At 52.2% G+C, this 20,875-nt stretch overlaps 1 protein-coding gene across 1 annotated transcript in view; it reads right to left on the bottom strand.

Moving 5' to 3' along the window:
* Positions 1-10,845, bottom strand: part of LOC100906860 (protein O-mannosyl-transferase TMTC1) — a 40,824-nt gene extending 29,979 nt beyond the window's left edge. The window contains exon 1 of the mRNA XM_029112458.1: positions 10,550-10,845. Within this exon, the coding sequence (XP_028968291.1) occupies positions 10,550-10,845 (296 nt within the window). The remainder of the gene's footprint in view (positions 1-10,549) is intronic.
* Between the last annotated feature and the right edge of the window lie 10,030 nt (positions 10,846-20,875).

Here is a 20,875-nt window from a genome sequence, read left to right as displayed (position 1 = left end):
ACGCGGCAGGGGAGTAGCGCCCTCCGAATGGACTGATCGAAAAATGTCCTCGCTATCCTCTCCACCATCCCTGGGAAGATCTCCCTCGTGGGGAAATTTGTGTCAAACTTTGAAACTTTGTTCACGACAACGAGCGCAGCTTTGACAATGAGTGACTCACAGCTCCACCTTGATGTCTCCATAAGACTGATGACTCTATTAGCTAAATCTAATGCCTTAAGTAACAAATTCGATTAGGTTGGCTGCGAGAGCGCACCCGCCCGCCCAGCCGCCTGCAGCCAGTTTAGCAAGGACGAATTCGAAATGTTTTTCAATGTGTCGGCTGTAGTACCTAGAGCAGGGTGTCTAGCTGACTCGATTTAACTGACCCGACATATCGCCATCATCAAGTTCTTGCTAAGCCCGCCTGCGCTACTCCGAGCTCCGAACATGACCTCCCGAGCTCGCTCGACAAGATTCGGCGGACACCGAGTCGGGGAGGGGTATCCATGTTGTTGCGAGGAGGGGGAGCAAGCTTGGAAATCGTTGAATCATGCAACGCGCACTACTCCATGAGTCATCGGCAGAGTGCGTCGCTTTCCGGTTGAAGCCTTTCAGGAATGAAGCGTACCGTAATGCCTGTGCCACCACCGTTCGTCTGGCTGTCGTCCGGCCGACCCTTGTGTGCGCTTCATTCGTTCTGTCTCCTGACGACCGACCGTTCCCCCGGACGACGACGACGACGAGGAGGTGTCACAGGAGGCATCATCGTATCATGACTCATCATTCCAGCCTCGGCAAAAGCAAAGGGTAAACTAGGCAGTCACATCAGCGGCTCATGAGTTTGAATTTTGTTCCACCTCATCCCCGCTCTCGCAGCTGCCGCAGTCGTTCCTGCGACTGCACTCCCGGAACCTTTTCAACCGAGAATAAGCGATTGCGATAGACAGCTCCTCGCGGGAGGATGTCCGGAAGTCGAGCAATTCGTTGTTCCGGTTTCGTTTTGCTCATGGCAGCCTTTGAGCCCGTCTGAGCGTTGTTCTCCTTTTTCTGCTGGCCTCATTTCCCTTCCCCAGCCCCGAGCGCGTCCTCCTGAGTTATCCTCGTCCCGTCGTTGCTCTCTACAATCCGGAACTCCTCGTTTGGAGGGCGGCAGTCCGTCCGGCGGGACAAGGGATAGACAATCGAGCTGGCTGGCGGGCGGGCGGGCTGGCTGCCCGACCGACCGGCCGCTTGGTCGGTCGACCGATCGGAAGATTGGCGAGGCGAGTAGCGGATACATTTAGACGGCCTCGAACCCGATCCGATGAGGAGCGTGTTCGCGAAGAACGACTTTTGTGCGGCGGCGGCGTCCGTCTCGCTATATGCAGACTCGGAGCGTCAGGGGACCGAAGGCCTCCGAACACCGTCTGTCGACGTCTTGATTCCGTCCGTTCGATCTCACGGACAGAATCAGAGATACACAGCAGAACGGACTGATCGACGGCGGGAGTGCTGCTCACAGGCTCCGAGTCTCTAGAGGAGCAGCGAAAGGCAAGAAAGCGACAGTCACTGATTGTGAGTGAGATGGGACTCAGTGAGCCGAGCGACTTCTCTAGCCGACAGAATGACACCCAATGACGTCGGAAGCGACTCCTTTTTTGCCTAATCGAGTTCGTCCGCGCCATAGTTGCTCTTTCGCACACTAACTTCCCTCTGTGAGATGCTCCGCGTAATTTCAGAATAGATGCGGCAGTCAAACGACACTTGCAATCCCGTGTGGCGGCGAACGACCGAACCGCCGGGCGAGCGAGACATCGAGCGCAAACCAAAAACAAGATGCGACTGCGATTGGCAGCTCGCGATGGAGTCGCCCGCGTTCCTTTGAGCGAGTGCTGCCGATTCTCGCAATCAGGACATCGCAGCGGGCCGCAAACTTCACAATTAGACGACTCTTCGCAAGCAGTTGCACCGTTGCAGTCGGTTCGAGGCGTGCGAACGATTTCGAATGAGATCGCACGGGAATTAACTCCAGATAGAACGCTTCATTCTAATTGGAGCAACTCCTCCGCCGTGGCTTGGAGACTTGATTAGCCAAACCCCCTGACCTCACACATCTACCGAGCTCGCCGACAGACTTATGAGATCGTCTGCATACCAACCTCGATTTCTCTCTCCGAGTATTCCTTGCGCAATGAGGTTCGTTCGTTTGACATCGGGTCGCGTCAGGCTGTTTCCGTCTAGCGCGTACATACATCCTACTTGCGAGCAGGTCTCCGGCTGCGACCCTTGTGGGAACGGTTTACCTTGCTCCAGGCTCAGACATATTCAGGTGGAACGCTTTCGGGAAAAGCATGGTTAACAAGCCGCGCGTTGGTACCGTTTTATCTCCAACGGCTCTGCGGGATTGCCTGTGGATTCAATTGGTGCAAATTGAACAAAAACATCCAGCCAGCCGGCTAGTCGGGCGGGCAGCGAGCGGGCGCCCGGTTGGGCTGTCAAGGCACGTGACTGGCCTCAGAGAGATCCTTCGCTGGTCGCTAGTTGGTTGGATAGTTGGTTCGTTCAATCTAAACCTCACGAGTAAAACGCCTCGGGCTCAGACCCGGAGGCCGGTTGAAAACACCCACAAGCACAACCTTATCTTCCTTTAGGTTTCTCTCCCTGGCGTCTTCCTATTTCTAATTGCGAGACACACGTGATCACCGCCGGACGACAGGCTTGTCTCGCTATTTTCCCCGTTCTTCCCCAACTCCCTCCCATCTCTCTCGGTCCCCCTTCCCCTCCGCATCGCTTTTTTGCAACCACAAATGAGCTCTTGCTCAAGTCCGCTGATCCGCATGTGCCGCAGTGATGGCATCGGTCTTTGCTCAGGTCGTCGTTTCCTCCTTCCGTTTTCCCTCGACCAGCTTCCCCCCTCCCACACCCATGCTCTATCTTTTTATTTATCGGAACTCGATACGAGACCTACCTAGCGCGGCAAACACACAATCCGGAGCAAAGCTGTCAGAAGGCATCAAACTCGATGCACCTTACAAAAAATACTCCGACACCAACTCAACACTTCCTTCCTCCCTCTCTCCGGGTCTACCGAACGCATCCGAGAGAGTGAGTGCACGAGAGAATCTGGCCTTTTGTCCGACACCCGACCATGAGATAGCGAGCGGGGGAAAAACGACAGCCGTAAACGCTCCATAAAAGATTCAACGAGAACTTCGGGGAGTTCTAGAGAATAGAGTCGCTCATCGCTTCGTGCTTGAATAGTTTGGCTGGCCGCCGTCGGGCTTCCGAACAAGCTATCGGAGCCGCAAGGACAAAAGATGAACTCGTCCCACGCGTACCGACACTTCGTCCCATGGAATGTATCTCACTCTCGGCGGAGCGACGCGAGGATTCGGATGAGGAACCCGCACGATGTCTCTCGACGACTCACGAAGCGACCAAATGTGCAACCGCTGGCCCGTTGAATGAGGGTTTGGAGCCGCCGACGACACAGCAATCAGATTATCCGGATTAAGCTAACTAAGTATTTGTTCGTCAGCTGCTCGAGGGACGAATGCTCGCGTGGATTCATCGCGAACCCACGAGCGACTCCCAAGGCGCTGCCTTTAGGTGAAGGGAGGAGACTGCCGAGGTGAACTTCGCTCGGTATGCTGCTATTACTTACATGGTGCATTAATCTCTTCCTCCGAGAGAGACCTCACACCCCTCCTCGGAGTGCGATGCTCTTCACCTGTTCATCTCACTCCGTTGGGAAACTCCTCGCTAGGCTTCAGCGGTGCAGATACCTTCGGTTTTATTTTTTTTCATTCATGAAATTAGTCTCTGTTCTCTTCTCGGGTTTCATGAGAAGATTGGAGGGGAAGGATGATTGTGAATCAGTTCGCCCGCTTTTCCCGCCGCTGTAATCTATTCGGGCCCGACTCGCACGAAAGTCGGTGCTCAGGAACTTTTCGGAGCTCGGTTTGACTTCCGTTGCTCAGGCTCGGCTCGCGGACCGACGACGCGACGTCTCGATGAGAGAGAAAACTAGCCTTGTCGCTAGCTGTTGTGGTTCGGCTATTCATCGCTTTCTGGAATTTGCACCCAGGGCTTTTCACAATCAAACGAGCCAGATGGCAGATTCGTCTTCGCGAAAGCGCATTCAACTTCTGCCTCGCGACGGCCAGGGGGTGACTGGGGAGAGCGAGAGAGAGGGAGTTTCGTCAATCTTCTTCTTTTTTTCTTCGGCTAGCGCTCCGTCGGGGGTCCATGTCTTGGGTGCTCATCAGTGATTATCATACTGGAACCACCCGAGAGCCACCCCGAAGTTGTTGGGGTGCTTTTGTGGGATGTTCGAAGCGTTCTTGAAGCTTTGCCGACATGGAGCCCCATTGTGGCGGCAGGGACCGAACGGCGAGTTCGATGAAATTTTCCAATTGTTCAATGTTTGCGATTGAAATTTCTTCGTCTCCGGTCCCGTTGGTCTTGCTGTTTGTTCATTTCGAGAACAACGACTCTGCGCGAATAAATTGTCAAACGATGAACGTTTCGACGCGACGTCGGCAATTGAAGTTCAAGAACTCTTCGCGGCGACCAAAACGCGCTATGCCGACCGATCGCTCCGCTGAGTGACTGGCGAACGGACGAACGGACTACCAGAGTTGCGCGATGAAATTCGTATTTACGAGAAACTAACAATTGTTGACGATGATTCTTCTCCTCCTATTTCTTCTTTCTTCTGGATCGCTGGCAGTCGTGAGAAGCGCGACCAACATCGGAGCTTCCTGGCTTTCTTTGTGCGTTCGTATCCGCGGACTTCTCGCCGTTGCCGTTACCGCCGTCAGTTGGAGCGACCGACCACTGGCCAAGTAGTCTGGCCGATGCCCAGACAGACGAGGGATTGTTGCCGCGGCCGCCTCCACAATGCGTCCCTTGAGCGTGAAATTCTCCCAAATCTCGTCGTCGTCTTTCACTGTCCACAACAATCATAACCGTCGTAGTCATCAACATCGCGAGCACTGTGTGTAGAACAATGAACCGATGCTCGTTCGCTACTAGCTGTGTGTGCGCACGACTGCACTTCTTGTTGACATTTCGTCTTTGAATCGCGGAGTTTCCGATTGAACGTTCGCATCGCTTGAGCCGAGATTTTCGCTCTGGGGCTCCAGTGGCTTTCTCGCGTCGGAGCGGTCCTGGCGGCTCGATTCGCTTTCTCGCGAGGTGGGATCGAGCACGCAAAGACTCCCAATATGGACTCCCGTATGTTTGGGAGTCAAAGATGGAGCAATTCCTCCGACCGGCGGCCGATATGATCACCTCGAAGACGAGACAATTCAAAAACTGTTCGTTCAATATTGATCCAAGTTTGTTGACTGTCGAACGCTGGCGCGGTCAGTCAAAATCATCGGCTAGTGCCTTTAGGGAGAGATGCTTATTAGAAGTCCTAATGCAAGCAGTAAAATCACACATTCCCGACTTCAAGCGAACGCCTCGAAACGAGCTTCGGACGATGGTAATGCTTGCAGGTGTTCCCTCTCTGGACCTTTTTAAGTATCCGTTGTTCCCTCTTACCCCTCGTCCTCTTCTACAGGCAGCCGAGAAAGTTCAGGTTTCAGAAGAAGTGGCCCTAAAGCAAAAATGAACCTCACTGCAGAATAACTGTGGTGAGCAGCGATGGAGCCATTTCTTTGTTCTTCGGATTGGATTTGCGTCAGAAAAAGTGCCATCCACAGAATTACGACTCGTCGTCGTCGTCTTTCGGGGGCCGCCCTTGCCGACCGAAGACGGACATGGAGACGAAGCACGAGAAGAAGAAGACATTTTGACCACTACTATTTTTTGTCGTCGACAGCGTTGTCTTGATTCGCTCGAATGTTCTTCTCTCTCTATCGGAACGACTGCTATCCCAACGGTGGCATTTATCCGTATGCAAGTCCGTCAACCCGTCTGGATGAGCGAATATGACACGTTCGCACAGAGCAGCAACTTTTGTGCGCAACTCCAAAAATGTCCCGGAACAAAACACCGCCGTATTCTTTCCACATTTATCCGGATCCCAGATAACCGAGGAAAAAAATGCGAGAAAAACAATGCGGGCAGAGCTCGCGAGTCCTCGGGAGGAAGGAAAGAGCCAGGAAGCGCTGCGCGAGAGTGATGTCGTACGGCCAGCTGGTGTCACATCGACGTAATCAGACGTCGTTCAGAAACGTCTCCCAGTCCCACGTATCCCCCGTTGCCCCCCGAGCCCCCCGAGCCCCTCGAACGCCGGACACATCAGTGAGGGCTTGTCCACGCCGCTCAACCAGAGCGGTCGGCCTGCCGGTCGGCTCGGATCGGGGCTACGAACCGACTCCAGCCAACCGAACAGGGTCATCACACCCCATCTCTGAGCGGGTAACAAGCGAGCCAGGCCCGTCCGACCAGGCAACCGATCCGAAAACGGCGACTGGCAGCGGACCATGGACAACTTACTGAACTCATTCCTTAATCGTTTTCCCCCTGGCTGCTGAGGCCTACGATGACGATGCGACTGTTTGTCCCTCGGAAGATCGGATTCTCGGTTCCACAAGCGCCAAGACATGATGGCAACCCGAATCTGCTCTCAGCGGAAAGGTCACTCGAGTGATTCCCCCTCAAGATCCGGGATGAGTGGTCGGAATCTTCGGAGAGTCTGATCTGGAAGCCCCGGTCGTTCATCAGAGCAACTAGTGCTTAGACAGCATTTTGGCTCTTTCGCTCATCGCGCGAAGACGAGCTCGGTGGTCGCGGCTTCGACGTAACGGCTCCTAATCATAGGTCTTCATCTATCCGTTGACCACTGCCATTTGGCGAGCAGATAAGCGTAATAAATATTGGAGATTCCTTCGTTGGCGGAATCCGCAGATATTCCATCGAGAGCTCTTTTCGTACCTGATGCCTGCATCAGTTCACATGCCGGAAAGGGTCGCGTTGCAGAAAGCGATCGGCACTCACTCGGACTCAGTCGCGTCGATTCAATTACATCAGCTCACTCAGGACACGAAATCAGTGAAGCAAGACAACGGGAGCTGAGCCTGCTCATTATAGCCGATATCATACATCGCACATACAGGTCATTACTATGGAAGACTACGTCCGTTCATGCGTCCGTCGCTTCGATGGGGACGCTATTTTCTCCAACAAGCGAGCGAACAGGGCTCCCGCCGCTACTTGATTGAAACAGAAGCCGATGTTGCAGCTGCGCGCTTCATTTTGCCGCTTTCGAGTATTTTGTCATAAGCGACTTTGTTTCACCTTCGTTGCTCACCCGAGCGGTCCGGCGCGCTAGAAACTCGACCTGGTACCGGGAGTATCTCGTCGAAGATAGTCCGCCACCCACCAATGGCTCTTCAGCAATTTTGATCGAAAGGACCGTTTCGGCATCGCGTAGATCGCACCCAGATGACAAGCGACACTAGAGAGTCGAAACGCTTGACGGACGTTACACAATGCTCGAGGGGATTATGAACGGGTTGAGGACCGGATAGAATTTATTATGTTCATGCGTCTCCATGGAGCGACGAGATGATTATGGGCAACTTTCACAACGAGCTCATGATTCATGATATTCCAGGGGTTTATGCCGCGATTGGACAAAAGACCTCAGCCGGCCAATCAGAATGCACCCGCCATGAATATGGAGGGATCTCTCATCCGATGGAATCTCGATGTCGTTAAACATACGGATTGATGGCTCGGAGCTTGAATAAGAGCCGTTTCATGACGTCGACAGAAGTGTCACCTTCTTCTGACACCTACTGAGTGTCCCCGCCAGAGCTCGCCGATGCTCATAAACAACACTCGCGTAATAATTCATGCAACGCTTTTGTCGCGCATCTGGACGAGGAATCATTCAATTCAACGGAAGGTCTGTGCTTTATCCAGTGACATACGAAACGATATCTAATTAATAATCCACGGAAAAAGTCGTTGCTGCTCCGTTCGGTTCGACATAGCCACCAGCTGTCCCTGAGAAGCTCAGGCAGAATGACAGGAAAAAAAGTATCAAGCGAGAATAGCTACGCGAGCGAGCCGAATGATAGGCGCGTAGATTTTCATTCAGCCGCTTTCTCTCCTAATCGTAGGGTCACTCGAAGGCGTCTTCGAGTTTCTCTCAATTTCGCTCTGATTGGTCATTCATAAGGTCAGCCGAAGTGAGGCCTGGAACGAACTTGTCAGCCAACTCGACGATCTCGGGTGGATCTCGTCATTCGGAACAACGCTTGAGGCGGCGATCGACTTCGTGAATCCCCGACAGAAGGCAATCAAATGTACGTCGAAGACTTGAATACAGAAGCGAAGCTATTTCTTGGGGTAAAAAAAGCCCCGGGATTGGCGGAACGTTTATATTCGGAGGGTGGCACAGGGTAATTTATATCGCACGGCCCATTTGAGCCTCGTCGCCCTCCGTTGAACGGTAACTACGTTATGCGATCATTCCACAATTATCTATCCTCGTGATTGGCCGGGGACGCGGCCGATTATTCCGGCTACTGCACGGAATACTCTACGATGCAGAGCTATGATCGTAATAAATGCCTCCAACTGGTCTACTCCCCTGTCGGAGGTCAGACTCAGATAAGGATAGACAGGCGGCCACGGAGTCCCGAATCGAGCGTCTTCCAGAGGTTTGCGACAACGCGACGGGTGTTTCTAGAGTCTTGCCAACACTCCAAAGTATTCCCGCTGAACGATAACATCTCTAGCGTCGAGGCAACATGTCGACGAGGCTCTGAGGGCACTTTCCAATAGGACCTTAGTTTTGAATGTGGGAAGTTCTCCCAGCGCAGAGTTTGCTCGCACAGTTTTTTCCAGTTCGCTACTTTCCCGAAGATTGCTAGGTCGGATGCAGTGGAAAATCGGACTCCGATTCCTTCCGCTAAGTGCGAAAGGGAGCGGATGCCTCCAATATTTCGCGGTTTCCCCGGTCGAGCCTCCCATCGCTTGCCAATTTGCGAAAGGACACCGGGGAAGAAGCAGCAGCAGCAAAGTTGAAGCGAAAAAACAAAGGAGCTCCGCAAAGTTCGGACAGGGCGTCCTCACGGAAATTGCTCAGAGAACAATAAAGGGATTATTGTCTCGGGAGCAATCGCATTAGGAACGATGAGCTCAGAACTTCTACAGAGGTCTTCATCGGAGGGCCTAATCAAAATCGTGTAATCGGCCATCTTCTTCTATTTCGGAGATCGTGAATTCCAAATCGACGACTGACGATCAGTACCCTGACAATCACGTTCCAAACTCCGGAACAAGAGCGGGACAGGAATCAGCTGCCGGGAGAAAAAGTGAATCTGGCACCGACAGGACTCTGAAGCAGCCGATTCATGCAAAAAAATGCCTCTGGATGCTCAGCTTGAGAGTATCTCGTGTAGGAGTTATCCTCAATTTTATCCGAGTCCTTGTCGGAGCTCTTCTCCCAGCTATCTCTCCAGAAGCAGGTTCAGCTCTCCCCTGGAAACCCGCGCAATGAAGACCCGTCCATCTATCTGTTAAATTATTTTATCGATGAATACCATCATAACATGGAAATATCGAAAAGAGCGCCGCGCGCCGTCCTTTCAGTGATTGAAGAGATGAAATGACTTGGAAGAGATGACTTTTGGAATCGATGCATCCGGCGCCACTCAACAAACTCGAGGACTCAGCGATTATCCGCTCCTGACAAGTTCTTCCCCTGCTGTCGAGGCTTCCCTCCAGACGCTCCTTCCTTCTCGTCGGACCTTATGTCGTCTGCATCTTCATCTATCCAATAGACAGCCCGCGAGAAACGAAATTCCCCCCTGGCGCACTCCATTTCTCTTCCCGAGCGGCTCTCTACGAGGCCCCTCGACGAATTCCGAGAAAGCGTCTCGTATTTCTTCTGTTTCTTCCACGGCTCACTTTCCTCTAGGTAGGATCTGTCTGAGTGCGACCAACTGTCCCCTAACGAATCCTCTTCAAGCTCTTGTTTAAAACAAAAAGCGTTCTCTATTCCAAACACGTTAACAAGGTTGTCGACAATAGCAGCCTCGGAGGCTCTGGCTGTCAACGATCGCTCCGGCGCTCTACCAACAGCGACGACTCTGAGTGTTTCAGATCTCCTGCGGTCTATTGGTTATCGTAGAACCACATACTTCCGACCACGATTGAGCTCTCCACATGGGATTCGAATATACCGGCTCGTACTCCACCGCCCGATTTCGGTTTGCTTGCCTGTATGGCCTGGCCCAGCTTGAGAATTCGTAGAGAAAAGGAATCAAGTAGAGTAAGTAGGTAGAGCCCGTTTCGTGCACCACCGACCTCCGGGATCGATGTTGCGAGGGACACTGCAAGTCTCTCTCAGGGTACACAAATGTCAGGCTGTCTCTACCACTCAAGGTCTAAGCAACAAGAGGGAAAGTCAAATGATCCTCGTCCATCTATTCCTGTCGTGTCGCACCTCGGAAGAAAGGCGGGGGAGTGCTCTCGATTCGGAAATCGCAATGCGCTGCTCGGGAAACTCTTAGGATATCTGATCGTTCCAGGCATTGCACGCGATTCTGTTTGGAGTTGTCGAGCGGTATGACATCATTCCGGAGAAACTGCAACGGCGATCTCACATAGTATTACTCACCTGAATGTCAGAACTGTGAGAGGACGATAGCTTTTGTGCGATTCCGGACTCGACATAGGAGTTCCCCAAAAATCATTTGTCCATATCGATGTCAACCAGCCTGTTCCACTGCCCACAACATCGGGATTCCTTATGATGGCCACAACGTCATCGTGCACCAGATCTCCATCGATCGCCGCACTCCAGGTCACACCTGACGCACTGAATCCCCCGAAGCAAAAACACAGAATCGTAACACCGGCCGAAACAGCCACGGTCCACAAGAGATCCTTTCTGTCTTTGTCGACCGTCCACATGATGCACTGTTCTCATAGCTGTCTTATCGGCTTTTGACCATGGCCCGCACGTGAAGATGGCTTCTCGTCGCCGAGCGAAACACTCCCCACCACGGACAGATCGGCTCTGAGCTCAGATTCGCGCGGTGGGATTCTGCGGCCAACTCGGGAAACTTCGGCGCTGCGATCGGCAGGGAAGATGCGCGGCGCACGAACCGCCGAATTTCTCTACGGTAGAGACAGATAATCCCGCGGTTTGCCCAACCTGGATCGCTAAGTAAGCCTTCTACGCATTTAATTTTCCGTCATATCGATATCCCGAAATGAAATGTGGTCTCGATTGCGTGCATTGGAAAGAGCCCTTCGATCGCTTTGATCGATCCTGGCTCCACGAGAACTCCGGGCTCCACAGGAAGTTCCCATTCAAGCTCCGTTGTTGCGATTTGCGGATATTCGGAAGGGATCTGTCGAATGGGCAAGTTCTCCCGTTGATCCTCGGTTAGGAAAATTGAAGTCCTCGCCTGTTCGAGAGAGCTCGTCATCTCGGGCCCGCATTGAAAGCACAGAAAACCCCAAGATCAACCGCATGATTCTGTCGAAGCATGCGCGGCACGGAACGGCGATCGTCGTAGGCCGGTGCTGCCAACAGTGCGGCGTATGCCGCTTCCCTCTGAAATAAGAAATAGCTATTCTTGGCAGGCTATAGAGTCCAAGACACCTCCCATACCGTCTGAGTCCATGTTTCTGTGGAATCTACCATGTGAACATGATTTCGATATCCGACATCCAAGTTAGAGCCCACGCACCTGATTAGTGGCCACAAGGCAAGATGAACAGCGGCGCATGCCGCTTTGTTGCATACGCTCTCTGCTGAATCCGGATGGCCCACCTTAAAAGCAAGAGTGATCATGCCAACCATGACGGCTAGGGGGAATGAAATCAGAAGAACGAGATTCCTGAGCGAGAAAGAAGGAAGCGGAAATGAACTTCCGACATACTTCGAAGACTACAAACCGGGGTTCGATCTATCCGAATATTAGATGATCGAGAAACATATGTATCAAAGGATTAATGGATGAGCACTTGGAGGAAATATGAAATCGAAATACGCTTTGAGAGGCAAGTATTCTTAGATTCAATCTCGCTCCCTCGGGGAACCCTCAAAGCTAAGCAGCCGGACTGCCCGGGAGATCTTGAGCGGAAACGGGTTTTGATGAAGCATGCAATCGGAGATACAACCAAATATCATCAAGCAGGAGAGCCGGAGCAAAGTCGACTACTCCTCCACACGATCAATTTGGATTTGGGATGTTCTTTCTATATTCTCAAAAAAATCGTGAGGGCACTCCCTCGCAGTCGGTCCGTCAAGCAGCCGCTTGAGCGATCATTTCGGACGGGAAGAGATACGAATCACTTCAACGAGAGGACCACCTTGCCAGATTAGTGCGCGTATCTCGCGTCTGATGCTGTCTTCTCTCCGAGTTGCTTAAATTGCGGATAACAAATTGAGAAAGGAAATAACCTTTACGCGCCACTCTGGGCTCAGATCGACGCGGATCGCTGACTTTTTCGACCGTCGCGTCGCGGAAAGCTTCGAGGAAGACATCTCGAACGGAGTTCCCGATTCATTATTGGGGAACTCTCGTGTTGAAAACGCTCATCTCATGAAAGACTTTCACATTCACTTTTACGGAACTCCTCCCTGGCGTGAGGTCTGTGCGACACTTCAGGGGTCCGAGGGATATGGGTGTGGAAATTATAAGTCGTCGTAGAGACCTGATCATTCGCCTCCTAGCCAGCGAGGGTCGGAATTTCTGAGGAAAATTCGTCTCATTCAATTTTCGCGTTCTCAATGCCGAGTGCTGACTGAGTTCGACGACTTCCGGAATGAGGCGGTTATAGACGACTTCAATAGAGCTCGGGGCGCCGTTGTTATTTGGGTTATTTACGGTTGTTATTTCATCTTCAGTCCTCCTCAGTCTATCCCTCGGTGGAGAGCCTTCTTCCCGATAAGCTCTGTCGACCATCACCGGGCGCGTTCTAGTACGGATGGATACGTTCGAGTACCCAAATCAAATAAGCTCGATCGGCGGGATCCGTATCGATTGTGACATTAGGCGTTTTTTCCCATGCTCATTTTTTATGCAACGGAACAGAGGTGACGGAAGTGTCAGCAGAAAATAGAGGAGGACAGAGGACAAAAAATTATTCAGTCGCCTTTTGAGCAGCTGTCGCTTCTGCAGCTTTGGGTGATCGGGTGACGGGGGCGTATTTGACGAGTTGCCAGCTAAGTCAGTCAGCTAGCGAACCAGGCGACCGAGCGGCTTGTGTTGATGGCTAGTGATGACAATGCTTTTCTGAAACGATGGCGGCCGGCGTTGCCGTTGGCGTTGTGTCACCCGCTCATTCACTCAGTCACTCATCACCCGGTAGCTTCTGTTCCGTTGAAGACGGAAAGAGAAAACAGTCATTTTTGAGCCTGCGTCTGGATTCAGCGTCCGTCACGCGGACTTGATTATAGTTCTGACATTTGATACCATCCGACAGTGTTTCACAAACGGATCGAGCAGAGGTTAACTCCCATGATGGGACTCTCGAAGCAAGTTCGAGTCGAAGGTTTCAGAATTGTTTCTTCTTCCAATACAGATCTCAGCTGCCGTAAAAATCCAACCAGCTGCACTCGGCCCCGTCAGAGCTTCCGAATTATTACCGTATGTGAGAGATTCCTCGCGCTTTCTTCAAAGCATCATACTATAGCCTCGGAGGATTTTTCCGAAATCATAAACAGATGATGAGCTCAGTTCGAACTCACCGGGTTGCAAATGAGCGCTCTCGAATCGACAGTATGTGAAGCGTTGGCTTCAAAATCTCGGACAAGTCCGCTCGGTATCGCGTACCGCCCTGGCATACTTCCGAAAAACACAGAAGATGACTGCCTATTGGGTTTCACCAGAATATTGAAGAACGCTTTCCCGAATTTCCCACCTATGTTGAACAATACAACTAGACACAACCATTCCGTCGAGCTACGTCATTCGGATCGCCGTAAGTTTTTGAAGCTTGTTATTATATCATTTCACCTGCGCTGGAATTACGATATCGAGCTGAGGGAATTCAATTTCGAATCTTCGTGGTCCAGCCACAGAATCGTTGATCGGATGCTCCGAAAACAGGGTTGGGCTGTGACTTAGCCAGGGAAGAGGTAGAAGGCATTGAGAATCTCGCAGTTGATTCTTCAGCGGTCAGTGCTCAGATCGTCGTACCGCAGGCGGACGCAACCCCTTATTTACTTACCCTCGAATTACGCCGCAGCCAGAAGTCTAAAACGGAGAAGCCCGAGAAGGAGAAGACGACCGACGCTATCCGAGACCGGAACCCTCGCTCGACGAAACCGAAAAGCAGTCGGAGACAACCGTCGATCGGACCAAGCATCCGGGGGTCATGAAACTTGGAGTTGCCATCCGCCATCGTAGCCTTTGGGTGCGGCATCAAATTATAGCGCTCACTTGTATCATTCGAAGAGCGTTCTCACTGCGGACTGTGAGGGTGTCACCTCTGATCGAGTCGTCTCCGGACAATAATCCATGGCGTTTACCTTCTCAAGGAGGTCAGAACTCTCATGGTGGCCGAACGCGGGTCGACGTATTTTTGGGCCGCTCGGCGCTCGGATCTGTTCCTTAAAATATTGAGCAGCTCCTCTGGCGTCTGCCGCTCGAAGAGTACCATTGAAATCGATGAAGTCGACAATGAGGGAAGCTCTATCCACTTCCGGGGAAGGACCGGGGTTGTCCAATGGTCGACGAGATGACGATTCCCGGAGGATCCACAGGGAGATGATTCTGTCAAGCTCACCAAGATAGGCCTGAGTGTCGTTCGCAATGCACCTAAGGCCGCTCGTCGCTGCTCGCATCGTACCGCCTATTGTTCTCGCCCTCTCTCTATGAATCTATCGCATTCTGTGTCCCCAAACCGCGCCATAGGTTTCGCTGCACTCGACTGTGAAGCTGAGATAAGCAAAGCCGATTAGTTATAGTATAGCTGCTGGTATCTGGGAAAAGACAAAGATAAAGAAAATGCGCCTCGCTCATCTCTCGCAGGCAGGCGAAGGAGCCATCGGATAGACTAGACGGACTCGAACGGAAGCTTGAAATCGCCGGGTTTCACGCTAGCACTCATTCTATCATTAAAATTCCCTCCGTTATCCTAATGAAACAAGACCAGACCGAAGCACCGATCGTTTCATAGTATTCGGAATGAGAGATGGAAAATAAAATTCCACGATGGGAGATCCGAGCATTGACGGTTATCTAACGGGAGAGGGGACGAGAGCATATCAAGCCTCTCCTTCCGTCCCACTCGGAGCTCTGATGACGGTTTGATCCGGATGAACATCACAGGAAGAACATAAGGGAGGGCTGCCGGGGGGGAAGGCGGACGTTCTCATGTGGAGATCGTCTGTGGAGACACTCAGATCACCCTCTGTTACCATTCCTCCATTTTCCGGCGCTCGGTCACGAATAGCACCGGTGGAACAAATCGGCGGCCTGCCACATCGGTTGGGTGGCTGACAGTTTTGCCAGCGGGTCATATCAGTTCCGTCTTAGCTTTCAATATATATGGCTAGTAGTGTGTACTCGCCGTGATCCAGAGTCGCGGTCACATCTTGTTGCCATCTGCTGCCACACTCGTAAACCACTAAATTTCAGTTCATTTTCTCACCGTGTCAGAATCAGCCATTGGCTCCTTCCCCCCGCTCTGAAGGATTACCATGGAGAACCCACTGTCCTGGTCTCGAGCTGCGATCGCTGCCTCTGCTGCTGCTACCGCCGCTGCTCACACTCGGAATAAGAATCAGGACCGACCATGGAGTGGCGGGTGGGCATGCATGCTCTCACGCACGCACTCGTGCTTTGCTTAATGGCGATGCTCCTCGAAGTCGAAGACTGATCACAACTACAATGGGCGCGACGAATGCGTTTGACAGATCATCTCTCCTGTTGTGAGCTCGACGCGCCTGTCTTTACTCGACTGCTTCACTTGGCTTCCCGGCTCGCTGTCCGGATGGCAAACGGAGGCTAGCCGCTCGACGGCAGCGAGAACAACGCATCGATGGGGCGCACGCACAAACGCCCCTTGTTCAGAGCTCGGAGGCAAGCCTCGCTCGCCGCTTGTCGGCGCGAGGTGCGTCAATCGGATTCGTTTTCGAACGACACAGGAACCACAACATTGCAGCGAGCGGCTGACAACGACAGACGTTTCGAATTCGCGTCTAATCAATCGCACTGAAGCCGACGTGAAAGCCGCACTTCAAATAGGTTTGCCACCTCCAGCTGATCGATCTCGATCGATCACATTCAATTTTGATCTTCTGACTCGACAATTCGATCGATTTAGGCGTCGTCGTCGTCGACTGGATTTCGCGAGGCTTCGGAGCGTGACTCGTGCGCGACTTGAAAAGCTCCTGCGCTTAAACTCTGAAAATACATTTGACCTCGCTCGCGGGGAGCAGAGTTGAAACTTCTCGACAAGTGTCATTAGCTCAAAGCAGCGAACTTCATCAAGCGGTGCGCGAGAGCTACCGGTGCGCCGCTGATCCAAGAATGTCCTGAATGAGGTGAAATAGGGTGACTCGTGAGTCATCGATAGCTAAATCACGCACTGTGAACTCCAGGCATCCGACTCTCTGAGTGAATCTCCACCTCTGGAGCCGGCAGGCACGATGACATCCGATACTTTCACTCGGACCGGCAAGCATCGCGTATCGGTGTCCGATAGCGAAAATGCTTGCCCTAGCCTTTTGCAACCTGCCGCTATCGTGGACGTAGGGATCGTGCCGAACATTGTTCAGGGTAGACGACTTCTGACATCAACGCGTCGGCCCAACGGATAAGTGGATAGAGATATACTGTGAATAGAAGCCCTTCTCAACCTGGAGAGGGACGCAATGCAGCAGTTCGTTTCGAATCGTTTATACCCTCCGGAAATTGACCAAACGAGCAGAGCATGAAATGCCGAGCGAGCGCGTGCCGACTCCCATGGATTAGGTTTCGGCGGAAGTCTCCTGAGAGCTTGAAACTCGTCCGATCAGCGTCACGATAGTGATAGGTGTTCAATCGAAGCCTGACCAGGTGAACTCGCCCCTCACCCCACCCGATCAAAGTAGTAAAACGAACGTGGAGGTCAGAAGAATTTACGACGACTTATATTTAAGACCGGGTGTGAGTCACGCGAGCCTCTCACCTGGACGCCTGAGCGCATTGCTCCCATTCATTCATTCATTCATCCATCGTTTGCCCGAAAGGGTTTCAGTGCATTAGCTTCGCACTCCGACTAAGATGGGTTCCGACTCCGAGACGCTCTGAGCCGTAGGATTAAGCTCATATATGGCATCCTTTCCTTAGTCAGCAGATGACCGCATAGTCTGCATTGTCTAAAAGCCTTCGTCCTCTCTCTCCAGCGATAAACAGATATAGGTATAGCCATATCTATCAACCGACCGACCTAGACTGCTAGGACTAGACGGCTCGGCCTTCCTCCCTCCTCTCCCTTTTTCCCCTGGGCCGAGCTCGAGTTATCGTCACCGCGTCCTGGCCGACTCTCATCCGTTGCCTCATCGGGATCGACACCTCCAACCTATCGATCCCGACCGATCCGATCTACCCCGAGGAGGGGCGCCGACTATCGATTACCATCACCGATCGTGTGGTAATCTCCGCTAAGAGAAAAAACGTTCTAGCAGCTGCTTCCGGAATATTCTCATCCCGGGAAAGGTGAAAAGTCGTAGCGCCCAGGGCCCGCTTCGCATTCGAACGATTCGAGGTGAGGGGTGAACTCCCTGAATCGACAGGTCTACTGGACGAGTGAATGTTTGAAGCCATGCGACGTAGGAAAGAGGAGCTCTTTCGGAAGCTGTCGCATCCACAATGATTCGAGCTCTGCGCGCCTCCGTCGAATACCTTCGCTCAGCGGTGGATCGTGCTATGCAAATGAGCCTCCACTGCACAGTGGAGGGAACGAGCTCCCCCTCCTCGGGTGAAACGATCGTCGACTCCGGGTATAGGTACCTGCGCAGGTTCTCTTTCCACCTTCTGAACCAAATATCAGAAATTGATTGAGGCCAAGGCTCAATCGCGTCGAAGGCCGAAATATCATACGTGATCTCTTCAGGACAGTTCTGCCGGAAGAATTCACAGAAATTCTGACCCCCGTCGATGGCGTTTTCGTCTTCGAGCTGAATATCCGGGACATGGGCACTCTCTGTCGAAAGTTGGAAGATCGTCCGCAAAGTGAGACTTCGGAACACGCGGAGCGAGATTGAACTCTCCATCCGGAGACAGCGAGCATAATAATAATTGTTCCAGTCGTTAGGGTCCGTCCGCGTACACTTGAGGTAATGTTTTGGCGGAGTCGTAAATATTTTTTCCCTCGCTCCAGGGAGACTCTGCCGCCGGGGCTTTGTGTCAACTTCATGTGGCAGACAGTCATTATTAACGTCGCTTTTGTCACTGCCCTCTTCGCGAGACGAGAGTCAAAGAGCATTAGCTTAGTCCTGACTGACCACCTGGGAGCCGAAAGCGACAGGACCGCGCTACGAGGACGACTACCTCACCATGAGTCCATAGGAATGAACTCTGGGCACAGCTGGAAATTAACGCCATGTCAGTCCTTAGGTTTTTTTCCGTACCCGGGTGTGCAATCCGTCTTCCGTTCGTAGTATCCTCATCGCTGGGCTCTCTTCTCAACGACTCCACCGTTTAGCTGCCAGCGAGCCGTAGTCTCTCAGTTTGTCGTTCTGATGATACGTTCGCTGAACGTTTTCCAAAAGTAGTCGACAGGCCGACTCAGGGGACCCATTTGGCAACGATAAATCTCAAGGTTAATTCGCCGCTCCCGTAAAAAAAGGAGTAGAACTTTCGTAAGACTTTAGCAAAAATAGTCGCGCCCTCCCCGTCGTAGAACTGATGTCGACGCTATCTTTACCGGACAGCCTCCGAAACTCTCCTTCTCTCGCTCAAACACCGACAGATACAAACGTCTCGCTCTCGCCTCGCTGCTTCCTTCCAGTTTCCCGGGACGAAGTGAGAACCAGGCTGGACGGTCAGCTCGCTGTTCGACCGACAGAGAGAACGACCCTCTTCCGTACAACCATGTAGACTTACAGGTCAGGAAATAGGTCTGAGCCCTGAGTCGTATGCTGACCCCACCGGGAGCGACTAGAGCCGAGTGTAATTGACCGTGATGTGGGGGAAAACTCCCCCTCGAGCCAGTTTCCGGGCGTTGAGGATACTTTTCGGAGACAATTGCCCTGGAGCGCGAGGGAAAGAGGAGAACAAAAGTTAACCTCAGATACACGAGTTATGGCTCGCGAATTCTGCTCTGTCCCTAGTGGGATTTTTCCATCATTGCATGCTATATCGAGGAATCATTGCTGTCGGGATCGTCGTGCAGTGGCGTCGGATCAAGAGTCGCTGGCTCGTCGCAGGGGGCGGGATACTGTGACCTAAGCTCAAGCCTTCGATGCTACTGACTGTCGGCTCACTTTCGAGGTGCTGGGGTGCGGCTCGGCTTGTCGAACCGTGATATCATATTCTGCTGAGTATAAAACGGAATACGACCCCTTTGGGGCAAAGAGGGGAAAAATGAGGGGATTTTTTTTATATCCGAGAATGTTACCTCAGCCTGAACACCAATATCGTTCACTACAGGTGGAGCCAACCAAATAAGCTAATGCCGAGTTATTGCGAGGAACTAACCAAACGGAAAACAACGAATCACCATAGAGCTTTTGCCCATCTGTTCATCGGATCGCTTCGTCAGGTATAAAACACTTCGACTCAAATATATCCGCTTCTCCGCATTGCGCAATATATGTACAATATTCGACTTCGGGCTCTTTGGGAGCTACTTTTGGAAGCCGGTCCTCCACTGATTCAATAACAAGCGGTTGGCTCGCTTCATAACGCTGATGATTCCAGAAACCTGCGGGGATTGAAGAATCAGAGATCCAATGAAGTCTCACTCGGCGTTCATAGAGGAAACTCCTGACGCGATGAGAGCTCTTCCCCGGCCACTGGTCGGAGACCCTTCATCTTACATCGCGCACAGAGGGAATCTAAGATAATGGCTGGCTTGTTTTCCACGTCCGTTGGTTCATGAGACGACGTCTGTATCGACTCTACACGTATTATCTCGAAATGGGGGCGTCCATCAAAGCTGGCCTCGTGAGCACGTTAGACTTCGCTACAAGGGATTCCGCAGACATCGGGGTCGGTGAGGGACCGAGATTCGCTTCGATACGGAGTCGAAATAGAAGAAGAGACGCCAGAGGGACGCTCTTCTGCCCTTGGGTACACCTCTGATCAACGAATAATTCCGTATTCGGGAAGTGAGCTTGGAAGCCTTTGCGAAAGAACTTTCAAGAATATTCCGCCTCTCTCGCGTGCGAAAGCATGCCGTGGATGCGGGTGAGCTTTTCCTTCAACAAGAAGGCAGAATCTACTCTTCATCCGTCACTCTTTTTGAATTTTTCCCCGTTCAAATCTAAAAAATCCATCGACTGCCAATCCTATGGGCGAAGTGTACCAAGCTCCACATTTGTAGAGTCTGAAGTGCTCGATTTTTGAGATTATGATGGCCACCTCATTTTCTGTTCATGATTCTTTGCGAACGCTCGCAGAAGCAGGGATCCCGTTGCCAGCCGCATGGAGCATGAGAAACCTGTGGCGATAGCCTCAGGTTTCCTACCAAGACACAGCGCTGCGTGTAATTCAAAAGCGAATCTCGTGAATCAGGACTAGTCGATAATCGACCCTCCTGCTCGGCTCCTCCCTCGGCTCCCGACACAGAGTCGTACTCGACGGGTGAATCCACCGACAGCTCCCCACCAAAAAAATCCAGGCTACTCGGTTGAGTTTGCAGCTCGAACGGGTGATTCGCGTAGAATTACGCTTTTTCTCTCTCTTTCACACCGGAAATCCGCGGCCGAGAGATCATCTCTGTTGAACCAACAAAAGCTTGGGAACTTCTCAAAGCACTCGCGCATGCGTCCAGC

Source organism: Galendromus occidentalis, unplaced genomic scaffold, assembly GCF_000255335.2.
Source record: "Galendromus occidentalis unplaced genomic scaffold, Mocc_1.1 scf7180000077504, whole genome shotgun sequence".
Classification (NCBI taxonomy): Eukaryota; Metazoa; Arthropoda; class Arachnida; order Mesostigmata; family Phytoseiidae; genus Galendromus; species Galendromus occidentalis.
This window is presented reverse-complemented; position numbering and strand designations above follow the sequence as displayed.